Raw genomic sequence first — 26220 nt, forward strand, 5'->3', positions numbered from 1 at the left:
CTAGTTACTAGTTAACCCTACTTTAGGACATGAAAATAGCATGACAACTGCTAAGGATTATCCAGTTTAAGCCTCCCCAATAAGCCAATGTTCAAGTATCCCATGCAGGTACAATGATATATACAATTTGACAGTATGTCTGGTCCCACACTGTGCCACAGCAACACAAATGTGTGCATTAATAAGACTTTTGAAAGTAACACAAAAGGTACTCTCCCTCATAACTAATTACTTTTATTATGCAGTAATTTAATTACTTTTTGAGAGAAGTAACTACACATTTACAGTAACTTGCACTGGTTACTATATTGGTGGATGTATTCACCATCTTGTTTTTTCTCCTTTAGTGGCTCGTCTAATAGTGTAGAGACACACTTTGAGGAAGGGGAGAAAGAAGGCACATGTTCATAAAGAGGACTCACACTAAAACGTTGAGTTCACGGGAAGTTCTTTAGTCTACTGAGTGAATCCCAAGTTCAACCTCTTGACCTCTCCGACTGACCATCCCTCTGGAAAAACGACCCCGACAAGGATGGAATGTAAACATGGATGAAGAAAAGGTCCATACCACGGCGATGAGACGCCACAGAGCCATGATGAAAATCAACAACAATATTTCTCTGTCAAAAAAGTGTCAAGTTTATTGTTTTACTTCATCACTAGAAGCAAGGTAGTGCTGTGCTGGTATGAAAGGGAGAGGGAATGAAAAGTGTAGTCCAATGGAAAGTGTGAAAGTTGGATACAGCAAAAACACATCATCACATCAAAAGTCTATAAACAGCACAGGACATGCCTAGACAGTCAGCTTTGATCTAGACATAAGGGTTCACCGCAAGCCAAATAAAAACTGCTTTAAGCAGGAGATACAGCATATTTCTACCTTGGCTTATACGTCAGCACCAAAGGACAGAGCCACCGCATCAGTCAGGTTAGCATATTTATGAACCTCTCATAACTTCTAGAGAGTATTTCACACCTGTCTAGACAGATGTTATGTCAGAAATAAAGTGAACCGATTTGAGAACTGAGTTTACCGTTGTACATAGATTACAAAATGAGTTAAGTATTGTCAGTATAGAGCCAATGACAACGCTTGGTCCCTTCTTAAGCCACTAGCAGTGTTGGGGGTCGTTACTCAAAAAAGTAATAGATTACACATTACACATTACTTTAAAATAAGGTAATGCCTTACTTTACTTAATTACTCTCTGGCGAAAGTAATCCACCACACTACTCGTTACATTACTTTTGCATTACTCCGCAGCATCGCCTCAGATGTGAAGTATTGTGGATATCTCCCTCCTAACAGTCAGCTGTTGTGTCGCGCAATCATGCATGAAAAAGCACCGATTAAATCCCGATCCTGCTGATAATTGAAGAACTTATGTAACGCAAGTTTGGCAGTGTTTGATTTAGTAACCGTAATGTGATTACTGGATTTATGAACCGTAGTACTTTACACTACTCATTACAGACAAATGTAATGGGTAATGTGATTACAGTAATGCTGTAATGATGCTGTAATGATTTCTGTGAAGCGCTTTGGGTGTCTAGAAAAGCGCTATATAAATCCAATCATTATTATTATTTATTATTATTAATGCATTACTTTGTAATGCGTTACCAACACTGGCCACTAGCTTGATAAAGCTACATAATGGGAATGTTCCACCTCCTTAATAAAACTGTTACCTGAGCCTTGCTTGGGCTGGTTTGATTTGTGCTCAGTCAAACCAGTTTCAATGTACTACTATAGTGATCACAATGTGTTTAACAAGGTGGAGGTACATGGAAATGTCCTCTGACAATCAGACAGTCAGAGTACTGTACACATGTATGCATGTACAATAGCCTATACACACATACATACAGTATAAACAAATAGTGTATCATAGATTGTATACAAATGTTATCAATACGCTATTTTCGTCTATGTGTCTATTGATAATCTTCTCCCCATCGATACAAAGCGTGCACGAGTGCACACACGCACACCTCACATTAAGCCTGCTATCCCTCCCCCTTCCGTAAATGGTAAATAGACTGTATTTATATAGTGCTTTTATCCAAAGCGCTTTACAATGTGCCTACATTCACCCATTCACACACCGAAGGCGGCAAGCTGCCACGCAGGGTGCTGGCACAGCCATCGGGAGCAATTTGGGGTTCAGTGTCTTGCCCAAGGACACTTTGACATGCGGACTGGAGGAGCCGGGGATCGAACCAGCGACCTTTTGACCCGCTCTCCCTCCTGAGCCACTACTTATCATTAACTTTCCTTGCAGCATCCTTCCTTCCCTCTTCTTTCCTCTGTCTAAAACAGTGAAGCTTCAGTGAAGCTTCTCCAACTGGTCACGGGAGGGAAAAAAACAAATTTATTATCATGTAATTTTTTCAAATTTTCTCTAATTGTTTTATTTTTCCGTGTGAAAAGCTGAGTCTGAAAGGGGAAAACCATTTGTTGGTTGAACTGTTCACCACTCTGTGGCGGAGGGTCGCGACTCGTCACATACGCGTCGCATTAATTAAGGAGTAAGGAGTCACCGACGAGCCGAAAAGTTCGAGGAGAGCTGGTCTAAACCAGGCCGGGGAGCAGGCGGTAAGGCAGGGCTGGTCTAAAACAGGCCGGGGAGCAGGCGGTAAGGCAGGGCTGGTCTAAAACAGGCCGGGGAGCAGGCGGTAAGGCAGAGCTGGTCTAAAACAGGCTGGGGAGCAGGCGGTAAGGCAGGGCTGGTCTAAAACAGGCCGGGGAGCAGGCGGTAAGGCACGGCGTCGGTGTAGCGCTTCCAGTCCTTGCCGTACTTGCTGCTGCAGCGGTGCTCGTCGCGCACGCAGCGGTGCACCAGCAGGATGGTCATGTAGACGATGTAGAAGTAGGGCAGCAGGTGGCCGAAGCCGCAGGCGGCGCAGTACGCCAGCGCCCCCATCAGGTCGCCCGTGTAGTTGAAGTGACGCGCCACGCCCCAGAAGCCCGAGGTGAGCAGCTTGCTGCGGTGGACGCCGCCGTCCGCCGAGCGGTACGAGCACTCGATGTACTCGGGCTCGCGGCCCCAGATGCTGCACGAGCCGTCGGTGCGCCGGAACAGGTCCTTCTGGTGGTTGGTGGAGCGGAAGATGTAATACCCCACCAGGCCCAGCGTCAGGACCGCCAGGGCGTGCAGGGTGGAGAGCTGGACCGGGTGGTAGACCAGATACAGACCCTAGAGAGAGAGAGAGAGAGATTTAGGCCATGTTCAGACTAGGAGGCCAAATCTGATTTGTGAACTTTAATGACCTATTAATGATTCTATCCAGATTGGTTTTATGAGTCTGGACGCTCCAAGTCTGATTTGTGTCACTTGAGCAGACATGCAAACACTGCCAGAAACATTGTATGTTGGCTCATTGTATCTGGACCCACAGATCCGACTTGAACACTTGCCCAAATCAGATTTGTGGCAGTGCGGACACACTCCCAAATCAGATTTGGGAAACCAATCAAGATAATGATGATTAATAACTTTAGCAGCAAATGGGATTTGCCTGTAATGTGAACATGGCCTTATTTACATTTAGTACTGCTACCTTGGATGCATTTATCATTTGAATGCATCTGGGTGACTGTTCTATTTGTAAAGAATCACTCTAGCCTCATCCTAAGTTAGTTAGTTAGTTAGTTAGTGACCTTTATTTAACCAGGAAGAAAAATCCATTGAGATTCAGAATCTCTTTTGCAAGGGGGTCCTGGCCAGGACAGCAGCACAAATAGTTTCACATAAAATACACGTGAGAGAAAAAAACAAAAACAAAACATAAAACCAGTTACAGAACTGAGTGCAAGCCACATCAGTACATCATAAGCATCATCGTTCAGTATGAGGACATGTGCATTCACTACTCAAATACTATTTAATTCTAGTTTTAAACTGCTCCATACTTGGTAGATAATCCAGTTTAAAATCACTCTGTAATTTACACCAGGACGAGGACAAAATCTGTCCATCGGACCGGAGATTACTCCTGGTGGTGATTTTAGGAATCAAGAGGGAACATAAGTAAGGAAGCAAGTCACACAGAATGGCCTTATAAAGAAAACAATACCAATGTTCAAATCTATGATTGTGCAGAGAAGGCCAACCAACACTCTCATATAAGATGCAGTGATGAGTACGAAAACCTGAGTCTGTTACAAATCTTAATGCTGCATGATACACTGAATCCAGCATTTTCAGAGAAGAAAGATTTGCATGCATGTATAAGATATCACCATAGTCCAGTATCGACAGAAACGTTGCCTGTATAAGCCTTTTTTTTAAGCCTTCAGTCTCCCCAGCCCAGGTGTTTGTTACCTGCAGTGTGTAGAGGTAGGGCAGCCAGACACAGTCTCCCCAGCCCAGGTACCAGCCGAAGTGGTCATGGCAGATATCGATGGTCTTCAGGTACCACGCCTCGTTCCAGAAGAAATCCAACACATAAATGGCCTACAAGAAAACACAATCAAAAACATGATTATCAAATGATTATTACTTTTACATGGCTCACTAAATTCAAGCAGGGCATGTGGCCCAAACTGAACATCGCCCTACCTATGTATACAGATTCTTGAAGGGAGAACAGTTGAAAGCACCATGTTCGACTCTTTCCTGCTTATAAAGATGGTTCAGTTTGAATTTTGTCATGAATTTACATTTTGGGCTCATGATTAGTACGCACAGTAGTACATTCTAAATGAGCGTGCAACACCTGTGACATCACTTGTTTCTGGACGTTCTGCTGGGCCCGACATGTATGTGTGATTCAATTTTTTGTTTCTTTTTGAAAATCCCATTGCTATACTGTATACGACTCCCAGCTCCCACATATGAATACAATGATGCTCCTAATGTACCATTTGTTTTATATTGGGAACTAGGGATATCCCAGGTGAGTGACATCACACCAGTTCTGTGCGTTCCGGGAAACCAGCCAGGGTTAGCTGAGCTCTAGCCAGGCTAGCCATTGTTAGCAATAACAGTTCAACGCATTACGTGGTATTTTGCACATACAAACACTGTAGCAACATGTCCACAGATCGAGGTTAGACAGTGCTGTGTGTATGACTGATTTTAATGAGACACAAATAAGACCGAAGTGCTAATAAACAGAATTGACTACAACTTTCACTACTGTTGAAGCGCGGACCTGCCATCTTGGATTTTGAGGTCAGGGCTGGTGAGGCTCTGCCGAGATCGGCGGAGGAAATCCGAGGGCAGGTGACGTCACTCACAGGGGGGCGGGGCGTTCCTGACCTTTGAACCGTGAAATCCCCCAGTTCCCAGTCCAAAAGGAATGCCCCATTAACCCTTCCCCCTCCTTACCTGCAGAAGGTTGACCAGCATCATGGAGTTGGTGACGTGGCCGTACAGCTGCTGCTGCTTGGCCATGTAGGACAGGTTGATGAGGGTCCAGGCCACGATGCCCGGCCGGCCGTTGAAGAACAGCTTGAAGTCGAACCACCGGCCGATCCGCGGGTTGAACTCAATGCCCATCATGTAGTTGTAGAAGATGTTCCCCGTGAACTTGCTGTGGAACCACACACACATGGAAACAAAGGCTGTTTAAGATATATTATGAAACAGACATAAACCTACATAAAGAAAGGATATTGCAGGGCGGGGGGATTCCCAGTGTTTATGCGAGACAACATTTTAATTACATGTTTAAATTTCAACGTAGACTACATCAGAAATATTTTTTTTCAGAAAGCAATTCTCCACTCCACTCCATGAGAAAGCCTTCAACACTTTATTCTGGTGATAGGGTTAGAAAATGCGGCCTTGCGATGTGCCAAAAAGTGAGCCGTTTGCAATGTACCAAAAAGTGGCCTGACAAATAGTTGTCGCGGCAACGTCGAATGCAATTTCACAGGCAGTTGACAAGAGGCATTCAAGGCAAACCCCTCGCTACTGACTAATACCTGGAACAAGCGTAACCATCCCATCAGCTTCTCATGCAATGGAAACGTTGTTCACGGTTCCAGTAAATAGGATGAACCTTCGATACGAGCCGGTGTGGTGCAGGGAAGCTAGTCTGCTCAGCTCATAGAAGCTGAGGTAGCGAGTTGAATAACGTTAGCTATGCTGTTTGATTAAACAGCTGTGCAGGTTGGATAGCAGATGAATTTACAACATGTGATTAGACTTGAGCCGGACTATATGTGCGTTAAATGGTTTTAACGCACACCTGCCGGCCAATCGGAAAAGAGTATTCACCCAGACCATGGTATAAATGCCATCATATCATGCGGGGAAAGAGTTAAGTGTATCTGAGGGTGGATTTCTAATCACATGTATTTAAGCGTGTCTCATGTGTGTATCAGGACTCACCAGTCCTCGGCGTTTGTGGGAAACAAGTAGGCCTTGACGAAGGCAAAGGTGGACACGGCGTAGCCCAGGATGTTGGTGCACCACAGCAGGGGGATCCAGTGGTCAACGATGATGGTGGGAGAAAACCAGTGGAAGTAGTGGGCGTTGGCGAACCACAGGGCGTGGCTGATCAGCCAGCACTGCAGCCCGTTCACCTCATACTTGTTAATCAGGCCTGAAGCGAAACGACAACATTTGAAGAAGAAAGTAACACCGGATCGTCTCCTTCGGAGTGTCTTAATAACGCAAATGCTGTAATGTGTGTTACTCACCAGCAGGAGTCCGTGCTCCATCCTGCACGCCGCCGACATAGCCAGGAAGGAAGTGGTGGGTGATATCAGGAACACACATGTACAGCAAGACCTAAGGGACAAACAGAACCAATTTCAATTTCATCAGCCCGAGATCCCTATCTGTAAAGGGATGAAGATCCCCCCACCCCTGCACTTGGCCAATTCCTCCTGCTTTCTCGGTCGTTGCTCCGCCCCCTCTGCTGATCTGGGGAGAGTTTTAGACTAGCACATGCTTCCTCCGATACATGTGCAATCACCAGCCGCTTCTTACCTGACAACTGGAGGGGATAGCGACACGCTATTCCCTCCAGTTCCCCTCCCCCCAGAACAGGCACCCCGACCGACCAGAGGAGCCGCTATAGTGCAGCGCCCAGGACGCATACCTTTAATCCGGCTTCCCACCCCGCAGACACGGGCAATTGTGCCTGTATGGACGCCCGAGAATGGGGAATTTGTGCAAGTTGTCCCCTCCTCATTGTCACTACTTTTCACTATTAAGTGGTGGTGACTTTTCCTTCCTCTCCTACCTGAAAGGCCACCCAGGCGGCGTATATCTTGGCAGCGGTCCAGGTGAATGAGGGTGCCCTGGCCCAGATGGAGAGCAGGGTGGTCTCTCCTTGGTACAGGTCCAACAGAGGTCGAGTGACGGAGCACTGGTACTGGTCACAGGCCATCACAAAGTAGAAGACGATGAAGGGAGCGAAGCAGAGCAGGCCGATCACACTGGACAAGGAGAACCAGTCCACCTCCCTGAGGACGAAGAGGGTATGTTGTATAAGACCGACTGAACGTGAAAATGCTGTGAATATTGAGGTCATTTTGGGCCATATGATTTCAGCAAAATGAAAAAGAAAACAAAAATTGAAATTACTAATACAAATTGAATCAACATGGACTATTGCAGAATTGTCCATAATTTGTCTGAAATTGATAAAAGCAGGCCTAATTATCAAAATCAAAAGTAGACCTAATTATTGTAGTAACATAAATGATTTCATAATTATAAAATAGGTCTAGAGAAATTACTTCAACTCACAACTTTTTCACTTCAAGAAACATGTCAAAGAGGCTGTCTGAGAGAGCCACGGCATCAAATAAATAAACGAATAAAATAAAAGATTATATATGATATGGTGAGAATGTCTGACCAGAGATTAACTAAAAAGATCTTCAACTGGGACATTGCTCATGGTCATCCATGGGCAAATGAATTGAAAGCCTTGTTTTACTCAAACAATCTGTCATTTATTTTTCATAACAGGTTAATCTGTGACACACGTGTGACTATGAATAACATGTTTATGCTGTACAAAGACAAATGGTCTGCCGACCTATGGCATAAACCAAAACTAAGAACCTATCGCCTCATAAAAGATAGTTACTGTGTGGAAACATATGTGAAATTTGACTTAAACAGACGAAAAAGATCTCTGTGTGCACAGTTACGCTCGGGGACTCTTCCCTTGGCACTAGAAACTGGTAGACTCAAAGCTATCCCTGAAGAAGATAGACTTTGTCTAGTATGTGAACTACAGGAAATTGAAAACGAAATTCATTTCTTGTTCTACTGTACAGCTTATGATGAGGCAAGGGTTGTACTTTTTAGTAAAATGTCTTTAATTTATGCTGACTTTTTTGAGTTGGACGACTATGAGAAACTCGAGCTATGTTTTAAAAAAGGTATCTTTTTCACTGCAAACTTTATCTGCCAGGCTTGGGAGCAAAGACAAAGCATTTTGTTTGGAGAATGATGTACGGATCTGTTTTTGGGGGTCGGAGCAATATGTTGCTCCGCGTCTTATGTTGTTTTGAATGTATTGGTGCTGTGACGTTTTTATTGTATTGTTTTATACATTGTTCTTACTGCTGTATTCTCTGTGTGTCCTGCAAGCCCATGTGGGCTGGGCACAGCAATGTGTATGACACCTTAATAAATAAATCAATCAATCAATCAATCATATAGATATATGATCATATATGATCAGGGGGAAACGTTTGCAGTTTTGTGATTCTGTCCAATATCACTAGAAAAGGGCAACAAATTAATTTGTGCATCTGATTCTGGCAACAAGCCATCAACTGACAAGATCAACGTAAAGCAAAATAAGCTTAGCGTCGCTGTAACGAATGAGCCAGTGTTTCAGAGTCCATTTCCACACACACTACCAGGATTTGGTAGTGACGAGTGAATTTAAGAATGAGAGTGTATGGTAACATTGGGGCAGAGCAGAGTGAAATACTGTGTGTAGCCTGCGGGTAACTGGAGTCACTCCACTCCTCCTATTTCAGGATGTCTGTAAATAATGCATATTTCTTGAAAGCTGAGACATTTCAATTCTAAAATTCTAAATAGATGGGTCAATTGTCAGCTTGGGATTTCTATTTTACAATGACTATTATAATGTTTGTTTCTAAAAGTGGATTTTTGGGGAATAAAAATATATAATCTGAATAGGTAGTATTAATTAACTTTACCTCCTGGCTTCAAAAACACACTGCCCCTGCTTATCCTGCTGCGAGGAGCCATGATAACAATAGAGGCAAAGTGACCGCCTACTTCCTGCTTCAGCACTGTACCAGAGATTTTCATCCGCCATTTATTTTCCCATAGACATTTCGTAAAATGAGTATAAAAAGAATAGTTTTAGTGGTTCAAACCAAACGGTTCAGATATATTTAGAAACAGGAAAGATAGCATAACATTTCACTGGGACCAAAACGTAAAGAAAGAAAGAATGCGGGTTTAAAGAAAATATTTTTTCGATGTTGTTTTTTTAGTTTTGGTCCGAGTGAAATGTTCTATGGTCTCTCCCGATTATAGCGTTAGCTGAAACGTTTGGTTCGACGAAGTACAACTATTTTATACGCATTTTACGAAATGTCTATGGGAAAATAAATGGTGGATGAAAATCTCTGGTACAGTGCTGAAGCAGGAAGTGACGTTCCACTTTGCCTCTCTATTGGCCACAATTTTGCCTCACTCCATCTGTGGCTGTACACAACCCAGGTAAGCCTGCTCCCGCGGTTTCCACACGATGCCCGTGGTCCTGGGCCGAATTTGCTCACTTAATTGCATGGATTTGGTTTGTCGAGTGGCTCGAAATGGTCAGAAAATACTGTGTACGAGCTTCAGTTGGGGTTGGGCGTGCTCACCATGCTCTCCCCCACTGCGCAGTCTGTTCGCTCTCTGCAGATGCTTTGCCATTGGTACTGTGCTTGGTACGCCTCCTGGTGGCTTCCATGGTCACTGCACCATTCGTCTCTGTTGGAGGAACAGATGAGAAGGGATATGTTGACTGTCAGTGTGCGTGCGGCAAGACAATTGGTGGTAGTTTCACTTCTAGCACTAGCAGTCGGTATGTTTGAGACATTACTACAACACAGAATAACATTCAATGAATGTACTAAGAGTATTGGCATAGATCAATAATAGATAAACAAATAAACAAATAAATAAACAAATTCATTCTAAGCTCACATAATTGATACTGCCACCTCTCTTATTGCAAAGGTGTTCTTTTGTCAGCTGTCATAACAGCTTTGTTAGGGGGTTAGTGTCATAACAGGTTCGTTAGGGGGTTAGTGTCATAACAGGTTCGTTAGGGGTTTAGTGTCGTAACAGCTTCGTTAGGGGTTTAGTGTCGTAACAGCTTCGTTAGGGGTTTAGTGTCAGGGGATTCGGGGAAGCTTTATAAACAGGTAATGAGGTAAAGTGGGAAATCAAAGTGCATGTCTTTGGGGAAGTGAGATAACAAGCAGAGCCGTGTGGAGGCCAGCTTGATAAAGATGTAGAGCTTTTACAACACATTTATGAGGCTATCCAGAGATACATTGATACCAATGAAATCAAACTTTTTTTCCACTATTGTTGTTCCCCACTTCTACTGATCGCACGAGCGCAGGCACACACACACGCCCACACACACGCACGCGCACATACAGATACACACACACACACACACATGCACGACCACACACACACACACACACACACACACACACACGACCACACACACGACCACACACACACACACACACACACACACACATACACACACACACACACACACACACACACACACACACACACACACACACAGACACACACACACACAGTCAGCTGGGACTTCTCTCTTCACAGCCACACAAACAACAGTAGGTCTACTGGGTGAATGGTCGACTGAAACACTTTCAGTTCAGTCAAACACTCTGGATCAGATGGAACAAACTTAACATAATCGGAATCCTAGTTGCTTCAAAAAGTGAGCGGTTATTGATTTAAAATAGATTTCAATGAAGACCACCACAGCATCCGAGAAATAAGACCGCCAGTGTGTATTCCAATTGGATGTCAGGTGCCAAACAACTAGCCGGTTTTGTTGTAAAAAAAACGTTGTATTTTATATAAATAACCTGATTAAACAATTATATTCCGATGTGTTAAGTTTGTTCCATCTGATCCTACCCAAACCTTCAGAATACATAAATAAGGTCAGTTGAATGGCCGACACAGGTTTGTATGCAGTAAGGTAAGAGGGCGCTTTCCCAGCGAGCCATCAGGTGAGGCGAGGTGTCAGAAGCACCTGAGGGCTCCACAGCCATCAGACTTTACAACATCTCTGCCAGTGGCCTCGGCTGATGGACTCTGACATATGTATTACTGGACTCTGTGCAATACTCACTTATGTCACCTGGACTCTGTGCAGCACTCCGTCAATGTGGTACTTTTTTCTGCACCTTTTTACTTGATCACCTTCATATTGTGTCTTGTCTCTCTAATCTATAGTTATTTATGTTACAGATTAGTAGCCTATATATCTATACATCCAATGCATCCATCCATCCATCTACTTATCTACTTATCTATCTATCTATCTATCTATCTATCTATCTATCTATCTATCTATCTATCTATCTATCTATCTATCTATCTATCTATCTATCTATATGTCTGTCTGTCTGTCTGTCTGTCTGTACTCAAGTCCAAACGTATTCAACCTTTTCATGTTTTTCCTTCTTCTCCCATAGCATTGTAAGTAAGGGGGAGGAGACCAACAGGTTTTAGCTAACAAAAACAAACCCTCCATTGCGTTGTCCTTTGAACTAGCTGGCTAGTTTGACAGAGAATACTATTATATAGTCTGGCAAGAGAGACTAGATTGACAGTTTACATGTAATGAACGAAAATAGCGTTATAGCGTTCTGTTTGTGCTGAACGCTGCCCCTCATGTGACAGCCCGCCTTTTGAGCATACTAGCCTCACACAGAGGGAAAATACGTGCATTGTATAAGCCAGTCATATACATTATAAGAATATATCATAACCGCATCATACATACATTATTCTAATAGCTAACTCACCGTTGCAACCGCTAAGCCAAGAGATGTCTTACAACTGGCCGTCGCGCTGTCTTCTGCCTCCCAGCTGCTGCTGCTCCTGACCGCTGGACTGGAGAGACACCGTATGACAGACACTCACTCCGCCCACAACGCGACTACGTGGAAACCTCAACCAATGGCGTAGAGGCGAGGGCGGGTCTGAGAACTGGCTCGGTCCTCTCATTGGTTAATGCGGACTGGAGCCACCAGCACCTGACGAGCTGGCCAAAGTCATGGCCCCTTCCGGTTTAAGTATACGAACCAAGGGGTTGCATTCGCCATTCGTTTTTCCCCCCCATAGACATTTTAAGATGCTAAAAATAGTTTTACTTGGTCAAACCAAGCGATTCAGTTATATTTAGAATGAGGTGTGTGTGGTGTGTGTGTGTGTGTGTGTGTGTGTGTGTGTGTGTGTGTGTGTGTGTGTGTGTGTGTGTGTGTGTGTGTGTGTGTGTGTGTGTGTGTGTGTGTGCGTGTGCGTGTGCGTGTGCGTGTGTGTGTGTGTGGCTATTAGCCTTTTTCACCTCAGCCATTTTGTGTCTAAAATGCAGGAGGTAACACAGGTGCAAGCAAAACACCTATGGATTGAAAGTTGGAAACCCTCATTGATGTTTGCTTGCAGTTGCACCTGCGTTACTTCCTGCCTTTTAGACACACCATGGCTGCTGGTGTAGAAGGGCCACCAGGTCTCTCTCTAAATAACCATTCCAATATACAAAACTTGCTGTAGCCTACACCTACCTGACCTCATCAAATGCAACATCATGGGCCCAAACCCACCAAAACTAAACTACTAACAACACAGTTATAATCAAAGCATGGACTACACAAATATGTGCCACATCAGAATAACATTATTATATATTTATTCTGAAAGCTTCAAAGAAGAGCATTGCAGCAACCTAAAATACCTTGTGTGCTGCAATTTCTATCACAAACTTCTTGCAACCTCACATCACTAATTACAATAGCCTACTGTAGCCTACTTAGAAGGCATCTTTGACCAAATAAACACATTTAAGCTTATCATACATCAATGCAATATAATTCATCATTGTTATTCTCCAACACAGCCAGTCAGGTGTTAAGATTGACATCTTTCTACTCCAATCCAATGCTGGCCTCCTGTTCTTGCCTGTTGAGATGCACTAACATCAAGTAACCACTAGAGGGCAGTGCTCTGCCATGATACACAGCCACTTGCCTCCATTGAATGGTGATACAATTGTGTCACCCTACTTGTAACTTTATTGTCAATTCGTTATTTAAACAAGGTGTCCGGTTCTTGGAAGATGCTTGGCAGATCTGATAGGCTTACTTTTATTTTGAACATAATTCAGAATCCCATGGCATCATTCATGTCAGGATACTCCCACGCCTCACCTTTATGACATCACTGATGATGTCCCAATGTCTATGAGCTCACTAGCATAAGGTCCATGACATCATCAGTGCTTTATGCCATCACTGATGATGTCACAATGTCTATGACCTTATTAGCATAAATTTGGACGACTCTTCCACACATAACCCAGTCAATAAAGCCTCAACCTGCTGCAACAACATAGAGCATTGACCAAGCAAAGCCACCGAGTCCAATAACGTCAAGAAAATGGCCCAAGAGACGAACCAGAGCACGCGGCCCATGCTTTGTGCCACAGGCTGTGGTTTCTATGGCAACCTCAGAACCAATGGCATGTGTTCTGTTTGCTACAAGGAACACCTGACACGGCACCAGAGCAGCGACCCACTCAGCCCAAAGAGCTCAGCTGCAAGTCCTCCCTCAGAGGCTTTGGCCATCCAGAGACTAGAAGCCAGTCCAGCCAAGGCCGATGCCTCTCCTGCCTCTTCACCAGGCATGTCTAAAAATGTTCAAGGCTCTCTTGCTGTGAGAGACACGAGCATCTCCAGGCAGTACAAACAAGAACCCCTAGAGCCTGCTGCTGTAAGCCAACCTACCGCTTCTAGCCATGTAGCTTCTTCTAGCATCGAGGAGAACAAGGGTGACGCCCCAAAACCCAAGAAGAAGAGGTGCTTCATCTGTCGCAAGAGGGTGGGCCTTACAGGGTTCAACTGTTTCTGTGGCGACCTGTTCTGTGGCCTGCACCGCTACTCTGACAAGCACAACTGCCCCTACGACTACAGGGCCGAGGCTGCTGCCAAGATTCGCAAAGAGAACCCCGTGGTGGTGGCCGAAAAGATCCAGAAAATATAATTGAACAATGACAGCAGCAATGATGATGACAAGACCTTTGACGAAACAAGACTGGAGTTTGAGTGTGAACCTTTGAAATGAACAGCGGTCGATTTCCCAACCTGGAGAAGATAAAGCAAAGAGGAGAAAAACGAAAAGATGTGTCTGAAGGAGATGCATGCATGCATACTTTTCTCCTTTTTAACGGCGTGGCCACTAGGGGCCGAGGCATCTATAAGAGGGTATGTACTGTACATGTATGTCCAGGCAATGCACACATTGTACCATCACGTTCAGGAACATACAAGAAACATACAATAGCAACCCATATGTCTTCAGATCCTCACGACACCACCGTGAATGGCCTGGTAGCCCACTACAACGCTGCCCTGTCCCTCAGCCATGACTCTCTTGCCCCCCGCCCCCTGGTTCACCTCCAAACTCTGTACCATGAACGCCAACGGCCATTGTCTAGACTAGAGAGAGGCTCTTTAAAAGAATTGGCCTCACTTTCCACCTTGAGGCCTTGAAAGACCATGTGAGGTCCTAAAAAGACTCACTACTACTCTACTCTCATTGGCAACCAGCAAAACCACCCTAGGATGCTGTTCTTCACCATAAACCGGTGACTTCATCCCTTCATTGACCCCCACCCTTCAGGTTCCCCTGACCTCTGCTCCAAGTTCCTGGACCTCTTCCAGGCCAAAGTGGACTGGAGTGCACCGTCCCATTTACAAAAACATCTCAACAACAAGACATCGCTCCCTCCACTGCACGCCTGCCTCGGTCCTCCTTCCCTGTGGATGCTCCCCATATTGCTAAGTTGGTCTTCAAGACCAAGGCCTCCACCTGTTCTCTGGATCCCATACCCACAGCCCTGGTCAAAGGCATGCCTCCCTTTGCCCGATCATGACAGACATGATCAACTGCTCCAGGGAATCTGGCCAAGTACCCTGCAGTTTCAAAATGGAAGATGCCAGGTCTGGATCCGGATGACTACCGGCTGATCTCCAACCTTCCTTTCCTCAGTAAAGTCCTGCAAAGAGCAGTTGCCGCCCAACACCGCCAGCATCATGTCCAACCATGAGCTCTATGAACCTCTTCATTCTGGCTTCAGAGAACACCACAGCACTGAGATGGCCCTCATCAAAATAACGACTTCCTCATTGTAGCGGTCACTATCCTCAACTGCTTATCCGATTACCGTGGCCTCACTGGCACAGCCCTCCTGGTTCCAGTCATATCTTCCTGATACTTCCTGATGGACTGCCACCAGGTGGTGAGAGTGAACAACCACACCTCCCCCCTGCTGACCCTCAGCATAGGAGTGCCACAGGGCTGTGTCTCCAGCCCTCTCTGGTATGACCTATACACCCACGACTGCACAGAAAACACCATCGTGAAGTTCACAGATGACACAGTGGTGGTGGGGCTGATCTCGAATGACGATGAGACGACCTACAGGAAAGAGGAGAGTGCCCTGGAAGAATGGTGCTAGGCCAATCACCTGTCCCCAAACATCTCTAATGGAGCCCACCACCCCCCAGTCACCAGCGGTGGAGAGAGTGGACCACTTAAAGTACCTGGGAGTCAGCATCTACCAGGACCTGATATTAGCAAACCACGTCTCCACAGTCATAAAAAAAAAACACAGTGCCTGTATGGCCTCAGGCAGCTAAAGAAGTTTGAATTATACGTCCACAAATCCTCAGACCTCTACAGAGGCACCATAAAAACGTATTTCTTTTTCTTCTTTCTTTTTTTCTGGCAACAAGAGGAACAGGGACATTTTAAATGTTGTCAAGGTATTTGGTAATACATTACAGATAGACAGACATTCCATGTAACCAATCAGAGACCTACAATAGGCAGCTAGGCTGGGACATGCTTTGAGTGAGCCAGCATGGTTGGTTGTAATTTCACGGTGTAACTGCACAATGCTGAAATGTTGTCAGACGTAAAAACAAAACTCCTGGTTTCTGAGTACAAAAAAAGCTGTATCGGGCTGCGGGCAACAGTTCTATTTGACAAAGGTAACGGTCGGATTACTTATTTGGAAAAGTAACTAATAACTGATTACTTGAATCGCAAAACTATCGCGTTGCATTGTTCTTACCTCAAAAAAGTAATCAGAGTACTCTGACACGTTACATTGTAACGCGTTACCCCAACACTGTACACAACACACACTCACAAGGCAAAGCAAGTTTATTTGTATAGCACATTTCATACACAGAAGCAATTGAAAGTGCTTTTCATAAAATAGTGTTACAAGGTAAAAAGATCACACTGCAAGATTATTCACATTATGCTTTTTACTTTGTGAGCAGCATAATTCTATTTTAGATTATGCATTATTGTGAGTGATTTCTGAATGTGCATGCTTTTACCGATTCATCCTTCTGGTGATTCCCCCCTAATTCAATTGCAGATGTGATAGTTTTCAAACTTGAAACAATCTAAGTCACAGAATATCGTCTCTTGGTCCATATCTGACCTCAGTTCAGAACCTCACTGCTGCTCGTGTGCTGGCGTACACGCTACATTATGACACAACAGGCCCTTCCTTACAAACTTCCATCACAGTCACACCAAGGTAATTGGCACTATTGTGAATGAACTCTCTAAGTGTGTTTTATACCGATTTACTTATTAAGTTCCCTCTTTTTCCTATATCTACTTTGGACCAATCTAAGTCACAGAATACTTTCTTTTGGTTATCTTACCTCAGCTCAAACCTCGCTGCTGCGGTCAGGTCACTGCTAAAAGATGTGATTGTTAGAAGTTTGGTTCAAAGCCTCTGCAGACTCTTGGTTCATCTTTCAGAACCTCATTGCCTCAGTGTAGTGGAGCGGATAACAGAAAAAATCGTGCAAATTTTGATACAAGCATGAAATTTGGCTCGGTTGTTCTCCAGAGGTTTCTGATCAAATCTGCCCGATGGGCCATCTGAAAATCTGCTCGTTTTTCAAGATGGCCGCCAAAATCGACCAGATTTTCATGGAAATGTGTGTAGTTGGCCGATTTGAATGATCTTTGTGTCTATCCCTATGTTTTCAAGCCTTCTGGAGTCGATTTATCTCATTTTATAGCCCTTTGATTTTGTAGTTTTTCAATATGGCCGCAGAATCGGCCTCCCAAAGTTGATTTATTCAGAAGAAATGTGTGTAGTTGGCCGATTTGAATGTTCTTGTTGTCAATTTGTATGTCTTAGAACATGCTACCAGTAGTTTGCCTTAGTAGTTTAGCACTGATCTAATGATTTTAGCGATGAATTATTACATTTTTAATGAAACAATAACGAAATATAATGCCAATACAACTTTCTTGGAAAAGTAACAAAAAAGAACACCAATACAGTTGATCTCATTGTTCTTTCTTCAGTTGTAACCCCACACAAAAACAACTGTGTGGATGTTATGTGAATGGTCTTCTATGAGCTACTGCTCACATATGCAGCGTGCTGTGCAGGGGAGCCCAGAGTTAAAGCACTTGCATCTCCGTTTGCAACCTTTCTTACAGGAACACTTGGTCAGTTCCTGACAGCTGGCAGCAATTGCAGGTAATGCTGACCAACATATCTGCCATGTTGCTCCCTTCTGTGTCCACCCCCAGTCAGCAGGACTGCTGGTGTCTGGCCTGGAGATGTTAGCCTGGCCCCAGATGATCTCAGCCTGAGAAGCAGCATGCTTGGCTTGTTCTCTGAGGGCTGCCTGTGTTGGTGGAATTGAGTTGTATGGCCTCTGCTTGCGGGCAAAGAGATTGAGTCTTGCTTCATCCACGCCAGCGGCTGCACTTGATCTGTCATACATTAGGACAACAAATCTCTCTAGCTGTTGTAGATCAAGCTCAGTTCACTGATGTTGGATGCTGGCTGAGATTGGTGAAGTTTTCACCAACCTCATCACAGATGTTCCAAGTCTGCCATGCAGTATTCTTCCTGCAAGGATGGCAGTACAGATGTGGCTATGACAAGGATGTCAGTGTCATTAGCCTTGATGATGAGGGACTTGCTTCCATCCATTGTTGCATCCCTGGCATGTACAAATATTCGAGTGTCTGCTTCTTCATGAGAGCATGGAGACACAGCATGCAGGGATATCCTTGTGTTGCTAATAGCATCTTCTCCTTTTGTGACAATGAGTGTGCTTGTCGTCTCTGCCTCACACATCTTCTCTGCAAGGAAGTGAAACAGCTCAGTTTTGTTGCTGTCATCTCAAGAAAGCTTCTTCTCCTTCCTTCTCCTTCTTCTCCTCATTCCTTGCCCCCTTTTCAACCTGGCTTCAGATTTCAGACTTGACTTCTTGTACACATCAAATTCTATATCCACCCTTTTGTACTTGGCACTGTAGGATTCCACCTTCTGAGTGATGTCTCTAGCATAGTCATCAAATGTCTTTGAGGTGCATCATCTATGATGACTGCATCTCCCCTTGGTTCTCTGTTTGTGATGTTCACTTGTGCTTGAAGGATTTCACGACACGATTTAACACGATTTCAGACGGAAGCCCGTCTTTATTGTCACACGAACACTACAACACATGCATGCGGCCACAACACACACTCATGCTGACGGTGGCCAGTGAAATATGTCCTCTGCATTTGACCCATCCAGGCTTGTCCTTTCCTCCAGGGGGCAGGCCAGGAGCAGTGGTCGCTTTTTCTTTCCAGCGCCCGGGGACCAACTTCAGATGTTGTCGTCACTGGTCGGATGACAATCTTCTGCATGTTTTTAGTGGGGGGTTATGTACGGAGGAACCCCCTGGGGGGTACGGGGAGAACATGCAAACTCCACACAGAAAGGCCCTTTCGACGAGATAGCCCACCTGGGCAGTGGGCAAGATATGGAGGGGTCACAACTCCAGCGCCCACAGCGTCCCAGGCGAGAATCGAACTCAGGACCTTCTAGCTGTGAGGCGACAGCGCTACCGACTGCGCCACCGTACCCCGATTTCAGCCAGCTGTGACTTCTGACATGTATGAAGCTTGCCACTGTCACTGAGAGATGCAGGTGACGACTGATCTATATAAATAATTGAAGAATTATTTCAAGTCACACTGCCTGTTCTGGCATGAGATGAAAAGTCGTGAGAACAGCTGGCAGTCATCTTTCAGCAACTTCTCCTTAGAGCTGCCCCCAGCTTGCTCTAAGACTTGTTTAAAGAAACAAACTGCATGTGTTCTTCTTGATTGGATGATGGAATGAACATTCATCTTCATTCTTTAGCCCCTTCATGAATGACTAGAACTGCTCTTTGCCTCGCTGGTGATGTGTAACCATTGTCGCCAGAGCTGGGTCTGCAATGTTCTTCGTGTCTAGCGCCAGTAGGTCACCTGATTCTTCTTGGAATGGGTTGCTCATCTCCCGCAGCACTTCAGAAAGTCCTTTGACCTTCTCAAAGAATGATTTCTGGGCACTCAGTGTCTGCTCATGATGTCTGCTGCCTTTGGTTGAATCTTTCACACCTGACACAGCTTCATATCCAGCTACTAGATGAGTCACTTCTGGTCCAGCTACCATCCACCTACGAAGTGCTACCGGGTCTTCTGTCAATCCAATGGCTCCTCTGTCACCTTTGATGACTGCATTATTTTGCTCATGGGCTTGGTCAATCGCCAGGCCAGATAATTCTCTGAGACTTGTGAACAACAAAGTTACCCTTGTGAAACTCCCTGGCCACTTCTGGATGCCGTTGCTCAAGGGACATCATGTCTCGGAGGTGAACAAATTTGATTGAAATACTGCTCATATCTGCATTCAGGGTTGAGAGTTCATCATTTTACTACCCTCTAAATGAGAAAATGTAGAAGTCAAAGGGCTATACAATCTGAAAAATCAACTAGAGTAGGCATGAAAACAAAGATCATTCAAACCGGCCAACTATACACATTTATATGAAAAACAACTTGGGAGGGCAATTTGGTGGCCATCTTGAAAAATGAATGGATTTTCAGATCGCCCAATCCCTTCAGCAGTTTAAACCGACAGACAGTTGTTTTTGTGTGGAGTTACAATTGAAGAAAGGACAACGAGATCAATTGTATTGGTGTTCTTTTTTGTTACTTTTCCAAGAAAGTTGTATTGGCATTATATTTCGTTATTGTTTCATTACAAATGTAATAATTCATAACTAAAATCATTAGACCAGTGCTAAACTAGTAAGAAAATGGTAGCATGTTCTAAGACATACAAATTGAAAACAAGAACATTCAAATCGGCCAACTACACACATTTCTTCGAAATAAATCAACTTTGGGAGGCCGATTTTGCGGCCATATTAAAAAATGACAAAATCAAAGGGCTATAAAATGAGAAAAATCGACTCCAGAAGGCTTGAAAACATAGGGATAGACACAAAGATCATTCAAATCGGCCAATACACACATTTCCATGAAGATTTGGGCGATTATGGCGGCCATCTTGAAAAACGAGCAGATTTTCAGATGGCCCATCGGGCAGATTTGATCAGAAACCTCTGGAGAACATCCGAGCCAAATTTCATGCTTGTATCAAAATTTGCACAATTCCCCTCAAATAGTGATATTATCCGCTCCACTAGTGTGCGCAAAGGTTGGCTGGAGATCCATGAGAAAGAGTCTGTCCCCGCAGACATCGAGACTTATACTGTATTAAATTTAGGGGTGGGGGGAAATCTAAACAGTATTCCAGCATTCATGATGTCACAATCATGCTAATTGAAAATGGCCTTTTCAGTAAGCTCAGAGAAACGTTCCACTTTCAGCAGATGATTGTGGTACAGCCTTCTTGTGTCAAACTCTGCACAGACATCATTCTGTACAGAAAGGTTCAAACATCCAACTGTAAGAACAAGGAGAAAAACTGATTTTTGACTTTACGGGGTCTTTAAAAAGTACAAATCCTCACAAAAATTACTCTTGAGTACTTGTACTTGATTACTTTCCACCTCTGCAGGGTCACACATAAGAGGTAGTGGAAGTCTTGCTGCTCCTGCTGATCCCAGACACACTGCTGGATCTGCTGCTCTGGGCTCTGCTGCTCTGGGCTTTTCTGCTCTCTGTGCGAGCTGAAGACACGTCGCTCTGTTTGGCTGGAACAGCTGCATAGGCATCAGGCAGCTGGTAGGCAGGGACTTCATCTCTCTTTGAGCTGTAAGGTTGAATATCAGAATCAGAATCACGTTTGTTGCCACAGTAGCTGATGAGATTGTCATCAAAGTGTACGAGGAATTTGAATTGATCTAAATATGCAGCAACACGGTCACATCAAAAGTCAGAAAAATAAAGGAAAAATATAGAAAGCTAAAATCACAAAAGAAAATCAAAGTTCCGTCCAATACAATAAAGGCTACACATGAATTAAAAGGACCTGAGTGATACATTTGGAATTGACAGTCCAAAAAATGCACAATGAAGTTAAGAGAATAATATTAACCAAATTAATAGGGCCTATATTGTGTTTTGGGTGTTGTATTTTTCTGGGTAAATAATAGAAATCTCGGATAAACCTATGAAGAGTAGGCGTCCGGGTAGTGTAGCGGTAGATTCCCTGCCTACCAACAGCAGGGTCGCAGGTTCGCGCCCCCATGTTACCTCCGGCTTGGTCGGGCGTCCATACAGGCACGAATGTGTCTGTGGGTGGAAAGCCGGATTAACTCATTGAGTGCCAGCCACTTTTGGAGAACGGACGCTCCCAGTGCCAGAGTTTCAGAGTGTTTTCAGTGATTTCTCGAGGCCCACAGAATATTGTGTGATATTACTATGTAAACACCGAACACGCACAAAGAACGATGAGACTCTCTTCTATCATCTGCAAAAAAAAGTTTATTGATACCATTTTCCGTTCTTTAGTTATGAGCCGGAGAAGATAGGTTGTTTTGAGCAAAAAGACACGTTTCAAATTAGAAGTTGAGATATTCCGCCTTTTGTGAAATGAAGCATTTCAAGCACATTCACTGAGTCTGAAGCTAATATTTTCTGATGTAGTGACGTGGTGTAGTTGTGTGGTGCCCTGCGTGCCCCACCCCCCTCTCCCCCCCTCAGCTGCAAACTCCTCCCCACACTAACACACAGCCTCACGCACCCAGTCTATTTTCGGAGCGCTCCGTTTTTGTGCACCGGCTCCCAGCGCGACACGGAAAAGCCAAACCGGACTGCTGAGAATGGTTTGGCCCTTCGGCGTCGGGTGCTGCCTTTCTGGCGGCTAATCGTGTGGAGAAACTATGCAGACAGACAGACAGAGGCAGAGGGGCTCAGTTGTGGGCGCGGATTGACTGCTGTTCGCAGCCAACGTATCAGCAACGTTTTTCCTGCTGTTTTCCTCTAATCTGGAGAGCACTGTCGCCACCTAATGGGTCTGTAAAATAGGTTATACACCTTCAATAGCTCCCATATTTTTATAGGAGATGTAATAGGCTTTGATCCACGTCCCACCGTCAAAAAACGCAATTGACGACAATCGTCGTCATTGGCACTCTACGTCACTAATCAAATTGACGACGATTGTCGTCATTGGCACTCAATGAGTTAAGGGTATGTGTCCTGGTCGCTGCACCAGCGCCTCCACTGGTCGGTTGGGGCGCTTGTTCAGGGCGGAAGGGAACTGGTGGGAATAGCATGATCCTCTCACGTGCTACTGTACGTCTTTCCCGCTGTCAGGTGAAAAGAAGGGGCTGGCAAATGTGCATGTGTCGGAGGAAGCATGGTGCTAGTCTACGGCTCGCCCCAGATCGACAGAGGTTGGAGCAGTGACTGGGGCAGCATGGGGAAATTGGCCAGGTACAATTAGGGAGAAAAAATGGGAGGAAATCTGAAAAAATAAATAATAAATACATATTAAAATAATAATAATAATAAACTATGAACAGCAACAGATCACAGCAGTACCTTGACTGGCAACCTTCCTTCCCTGCAAAGCTGCTGTAAATAAGACCTCCTACAATAAGGAGGGTGGAGCCGCCCCAGCCAATGAACACACCAACACCTATTTCAAACCTGAGGACAAATACAAAATATAGCCATTACATGAATGCATCATGTTTTCATGATAGAAACATATGACACACTTTGATGCATGATGCTACAGCATAGCGTACTTCACTCTCCATACATGTTACGTACTTCTGGGCTCTGAAGTTAGAGTCTTGGAAGTCTGCCCTGATTTTGTTTCCATAGTAGGAGAAAGCAATCATGGAACACAACCCTAAGGCGATAGGAACATAATATTTACTTTAATGGTCATTGTAAATTCAACAGTAATGTGATTTTCTTTTTAAATGTATTACTATGCAACTTTTTAGGGCCCTTCAACTGTGAACATTTACATTTTTTCTTATTTTGTTTATGGCCAATTGTGTCTGTAGGAACGTCTGACCAAAACGGAAGCACCGCTGCCAGGAATTGAACCCAGGTCTCTGCGGCGGAGGGCCTCGACATTACCCAGACGCCCCCCCACCGCACACACACACACACACACACACACACACACCCACACACACACACACACACACACACACACACACACACACACACACACACACACACACACACACACACACACACACACACACACACACACACACCCACACACACACACACACACACACACACACACACACACACACACACACACACACACACACACACACACACACACACACACACACACACACACACACACTTTTTTTTTTTTTTACATTTCAAAATATCTTTTAGCTCATTTCGAGGGCCCTAAAAAAGTTCCATAATGCACCTTTAAAATAATATCGCAAAGTGTACAAAAAACTTTACCTGAGACAAGGTAGTTCATCCCTCCAGCAAAAGTCACTCTTGCATTAGCGATGTCTGATCCTCCAACCTTGGTGCACTTCATCCCCACCATGACCAGAACGGATCCAAAGAACCCCAGGATGATAGAGGTGATGATGAGAGCACGGCACATGTGAATGTCCCCTGTCAGGAGACACAACAGAAAACAGAAAAAATTATCCTTCACGCTTAAATTGACCTACAAGATGTCTGAGTCTACGATTGTTTTTGCCGCATGGTGACATTTTCACTGAGACTGGTTAAAACATCCTGATTCGCTCCATCGATCTGGACTCCAAGCTGTCCACAGTCATTTCAGATGCCTTCACAGACAACTCCTATATATATATATATGTATGTACAGGGCCGTAGCTAGAGGGAGGAAAGTGTGGACGATTCCAAGGGCCCTTGACTGACAGGGGCCCTAAATTTATCAAGACTGAATAATCATCTCATGTTAATAATAAAAGACTCCTGTTGGACTCCATATGTGTATCAATATTCTTTCTAGTTATTAGTTTAGTGAGAGCATTTCTTTGTTCACTGTGGTGTATTCAGGGCAGAAAGAGAGCATGATGATTCAACAGGGCAAGGAGAGCTGGTATAGCTGATATAGAGGTGATTGAGAAAAGGAAAATAATGACATTACAATAGTCTCTAAGATGAGCTGAATATTAATTTAAAATGAGATATTCCTCTAAATTGAGCTTCAAATGGACAAAATTTTCGTGGGCCCGATATGATATCCTTTCATGGGGCCCAAAATCCCTGGCTACGGCCCTATGTATATATATATATATATAGCCAGATGGTCAGATGGTCCTGCAGAATGAAACAAAATGAGTTGAAGTGATTGGATGGTTCACCAGGCTAAACCTCACTTACAGTTCAGTGCAATCATTGATGGAATCCCCTTGCAGTCGGACACTCCCGTTGAATCCGATACACAGTCCTTCCACAGGTTGGAGAAGTAGTTTGCCGTGGTCAGAACCAGGCTGTCCACTTCAGACCAGGTCCAGATCTCCGTGGGCATGGTGGAGCAGACCAGGATCCAGCCGGACACACAGACCACAAAGCAGCCGATCTCCATATACATCACCACAGTCCTGTGAGTCATCCCTGCCTGTCTGTCTGTCTGTCGAGCAGCCAGAGAGCAGAGAAACCAGACAAGTGCAACAACCAGTGCTTCCTCAAGCCTCAAGACATGCCCCACATGAAGCCTGAAGCATCAAGAGAGAGAGGAATAGAGAGATAGAGAGAAAGGAATAGAGAGACAGAGAGAGAGAGAGAGGAGAGAGAGAGAGAGAGAGAGAGAGAGAGAGAGAGAGAGAGAGATGGCTGGCAACTTTGTCCACTCACTGACCAACCTCAGACACGTCAACACACCTGTATACGTTTTACCTTTTTTTATTAGCTGATTCTTCTTCTTCTTCTTCTTCTTCTTCTTCTTCTTCTTCTTCTTCTTCTTCTTCTTCTTCTTCTTCTTCTTCTTCTTCTTCTTCTTCTTCTTCTTCTTCTTCTTCTTCTTCTTCTTCTTCTTTAATTAGGACTCCCTGCTTTCAAGTAACTATTTGATTTAACCATTTATTTTTTAACCCAGGACATACTTTATTACATCTTTTGTTTATTGTGTAATACAAATAATACCTTTATTTTATGTGACACTTTTCAATGACCCAAAAACGCTGACAATATGTGACCTGCTCTGACAAAATCAGTCCCATGTAGCACAGGCCCGTTTGTGTACAAACATGATTTTACGGTTTGAGAAAATATTGATTTAGGGTATTTTGGGGTTTCATCAGATTTTAGTAAAAAAGAAAAGCATTGGCTTTCATTCTGTGTAAAGATTATTGTGAAATTAAAATGCTAAATATAGTTTTCAAGCTCATAAAGTTAGGGTGACAAGCAGAGCTTACTTTATCAAACTTTGAGGCTGTTTTTCTCAAAAACATAGTTTGGAAACAATCAATACACTAACTCAATCTTTGGAGTACAACAATCATTTTAATATCAGCTGAAAGCTTACATTATCCTCTTTCCAACACTGGAAAAATATAAAACTCTAAATGTGTTTGGGATCAATGTGACTGATTTTGCCAGGTCACATGAGGACACAGAAAACAAGATGAAAACGAGCAACAGATACAAATAACAACACATGAATCAGGGATATAGCCCATAT

The 26220-nt window shown here is 44.2% G+C and overlaps 2 protein-coding genes and 1 pseudogene across 3 annotated transcripts; 1 reads left to right on the plus strand and 2 right to left on the minus strand.

Moving 5' to 3' along the window:
* Positions 1-641: 641 nt before the first annotated feature.
* Positions 642-12108, minus strand: LOC310791213 (7-dehydrocholesterol reductase-like). Its single transcript, XM_083652893.1, has 8 exons — positions 12038-12108; positions 9830-9938; positions 7204-7426; positions 6656-6746; positions 6345-6558; positions 5337-5541; positions 4329-4460; positions 642-3200 (listed from the first exon to the last, which is right to left on the minus strand). Exons 2-8 carry the CDS (start codon positions 9916-9918, stop codon positions 2736-2738), a joined length of 1419 nt encoding a protein of 472 aa, XP_083509019.1. The 5' UTR covers positions 9919-9938; positions 12038-12108; the 3' UTR covers positions 642-2735.
* A 1559-nt stretch (positions 12109-13667) lies between these two features.
* Positions 13668-14270, plus strand: LOC310791214 (AN1-type zinc finger protein 5 pseudogene; annotated as a pseudogene). The gene has a single exon. The product of its transcript is annotated as an AN1-type zinc finger protein 5 pseudogene (transcript).
* A 6915-nt stretch (positions 14271-21185) lies between these two features.
* LOC310791517 (claudin-10-like) lies at positions 21186-25152 on the minus strand (the record flags this gene model as incomplete). The annotated part of the gene is made up of 5 exons (XM_083653192.1): positions 21186-21378; positions 23115-23222; positions 23349-23430; positions 24018-24179; positions 24921-25152. The coding sequence occupies 5 exons, from the start codon at positions 25150-25152 to the stop codon at positions 21186-21188; spliced, it is 777 nt and encodes a 258-aa protein (XP_083509318.1).
* Between the last annotated feature and the right edge of the window lie 1068 nt (positions 25153-26220).

The sequence above is a fragment of the Poromitra crassiceps genome (assembly GCF_964638095.1).
Source record: "Poromitra crassiceps genome assembly, chromosome: 16".
In the NCBI taxonomy this organism is placed as follows: Eukaryota; Metazoa; Chordata; class Actinopteri; order Beryciformes; family Melamphaidae; genus Poromitra; species Poromitra crassiceps.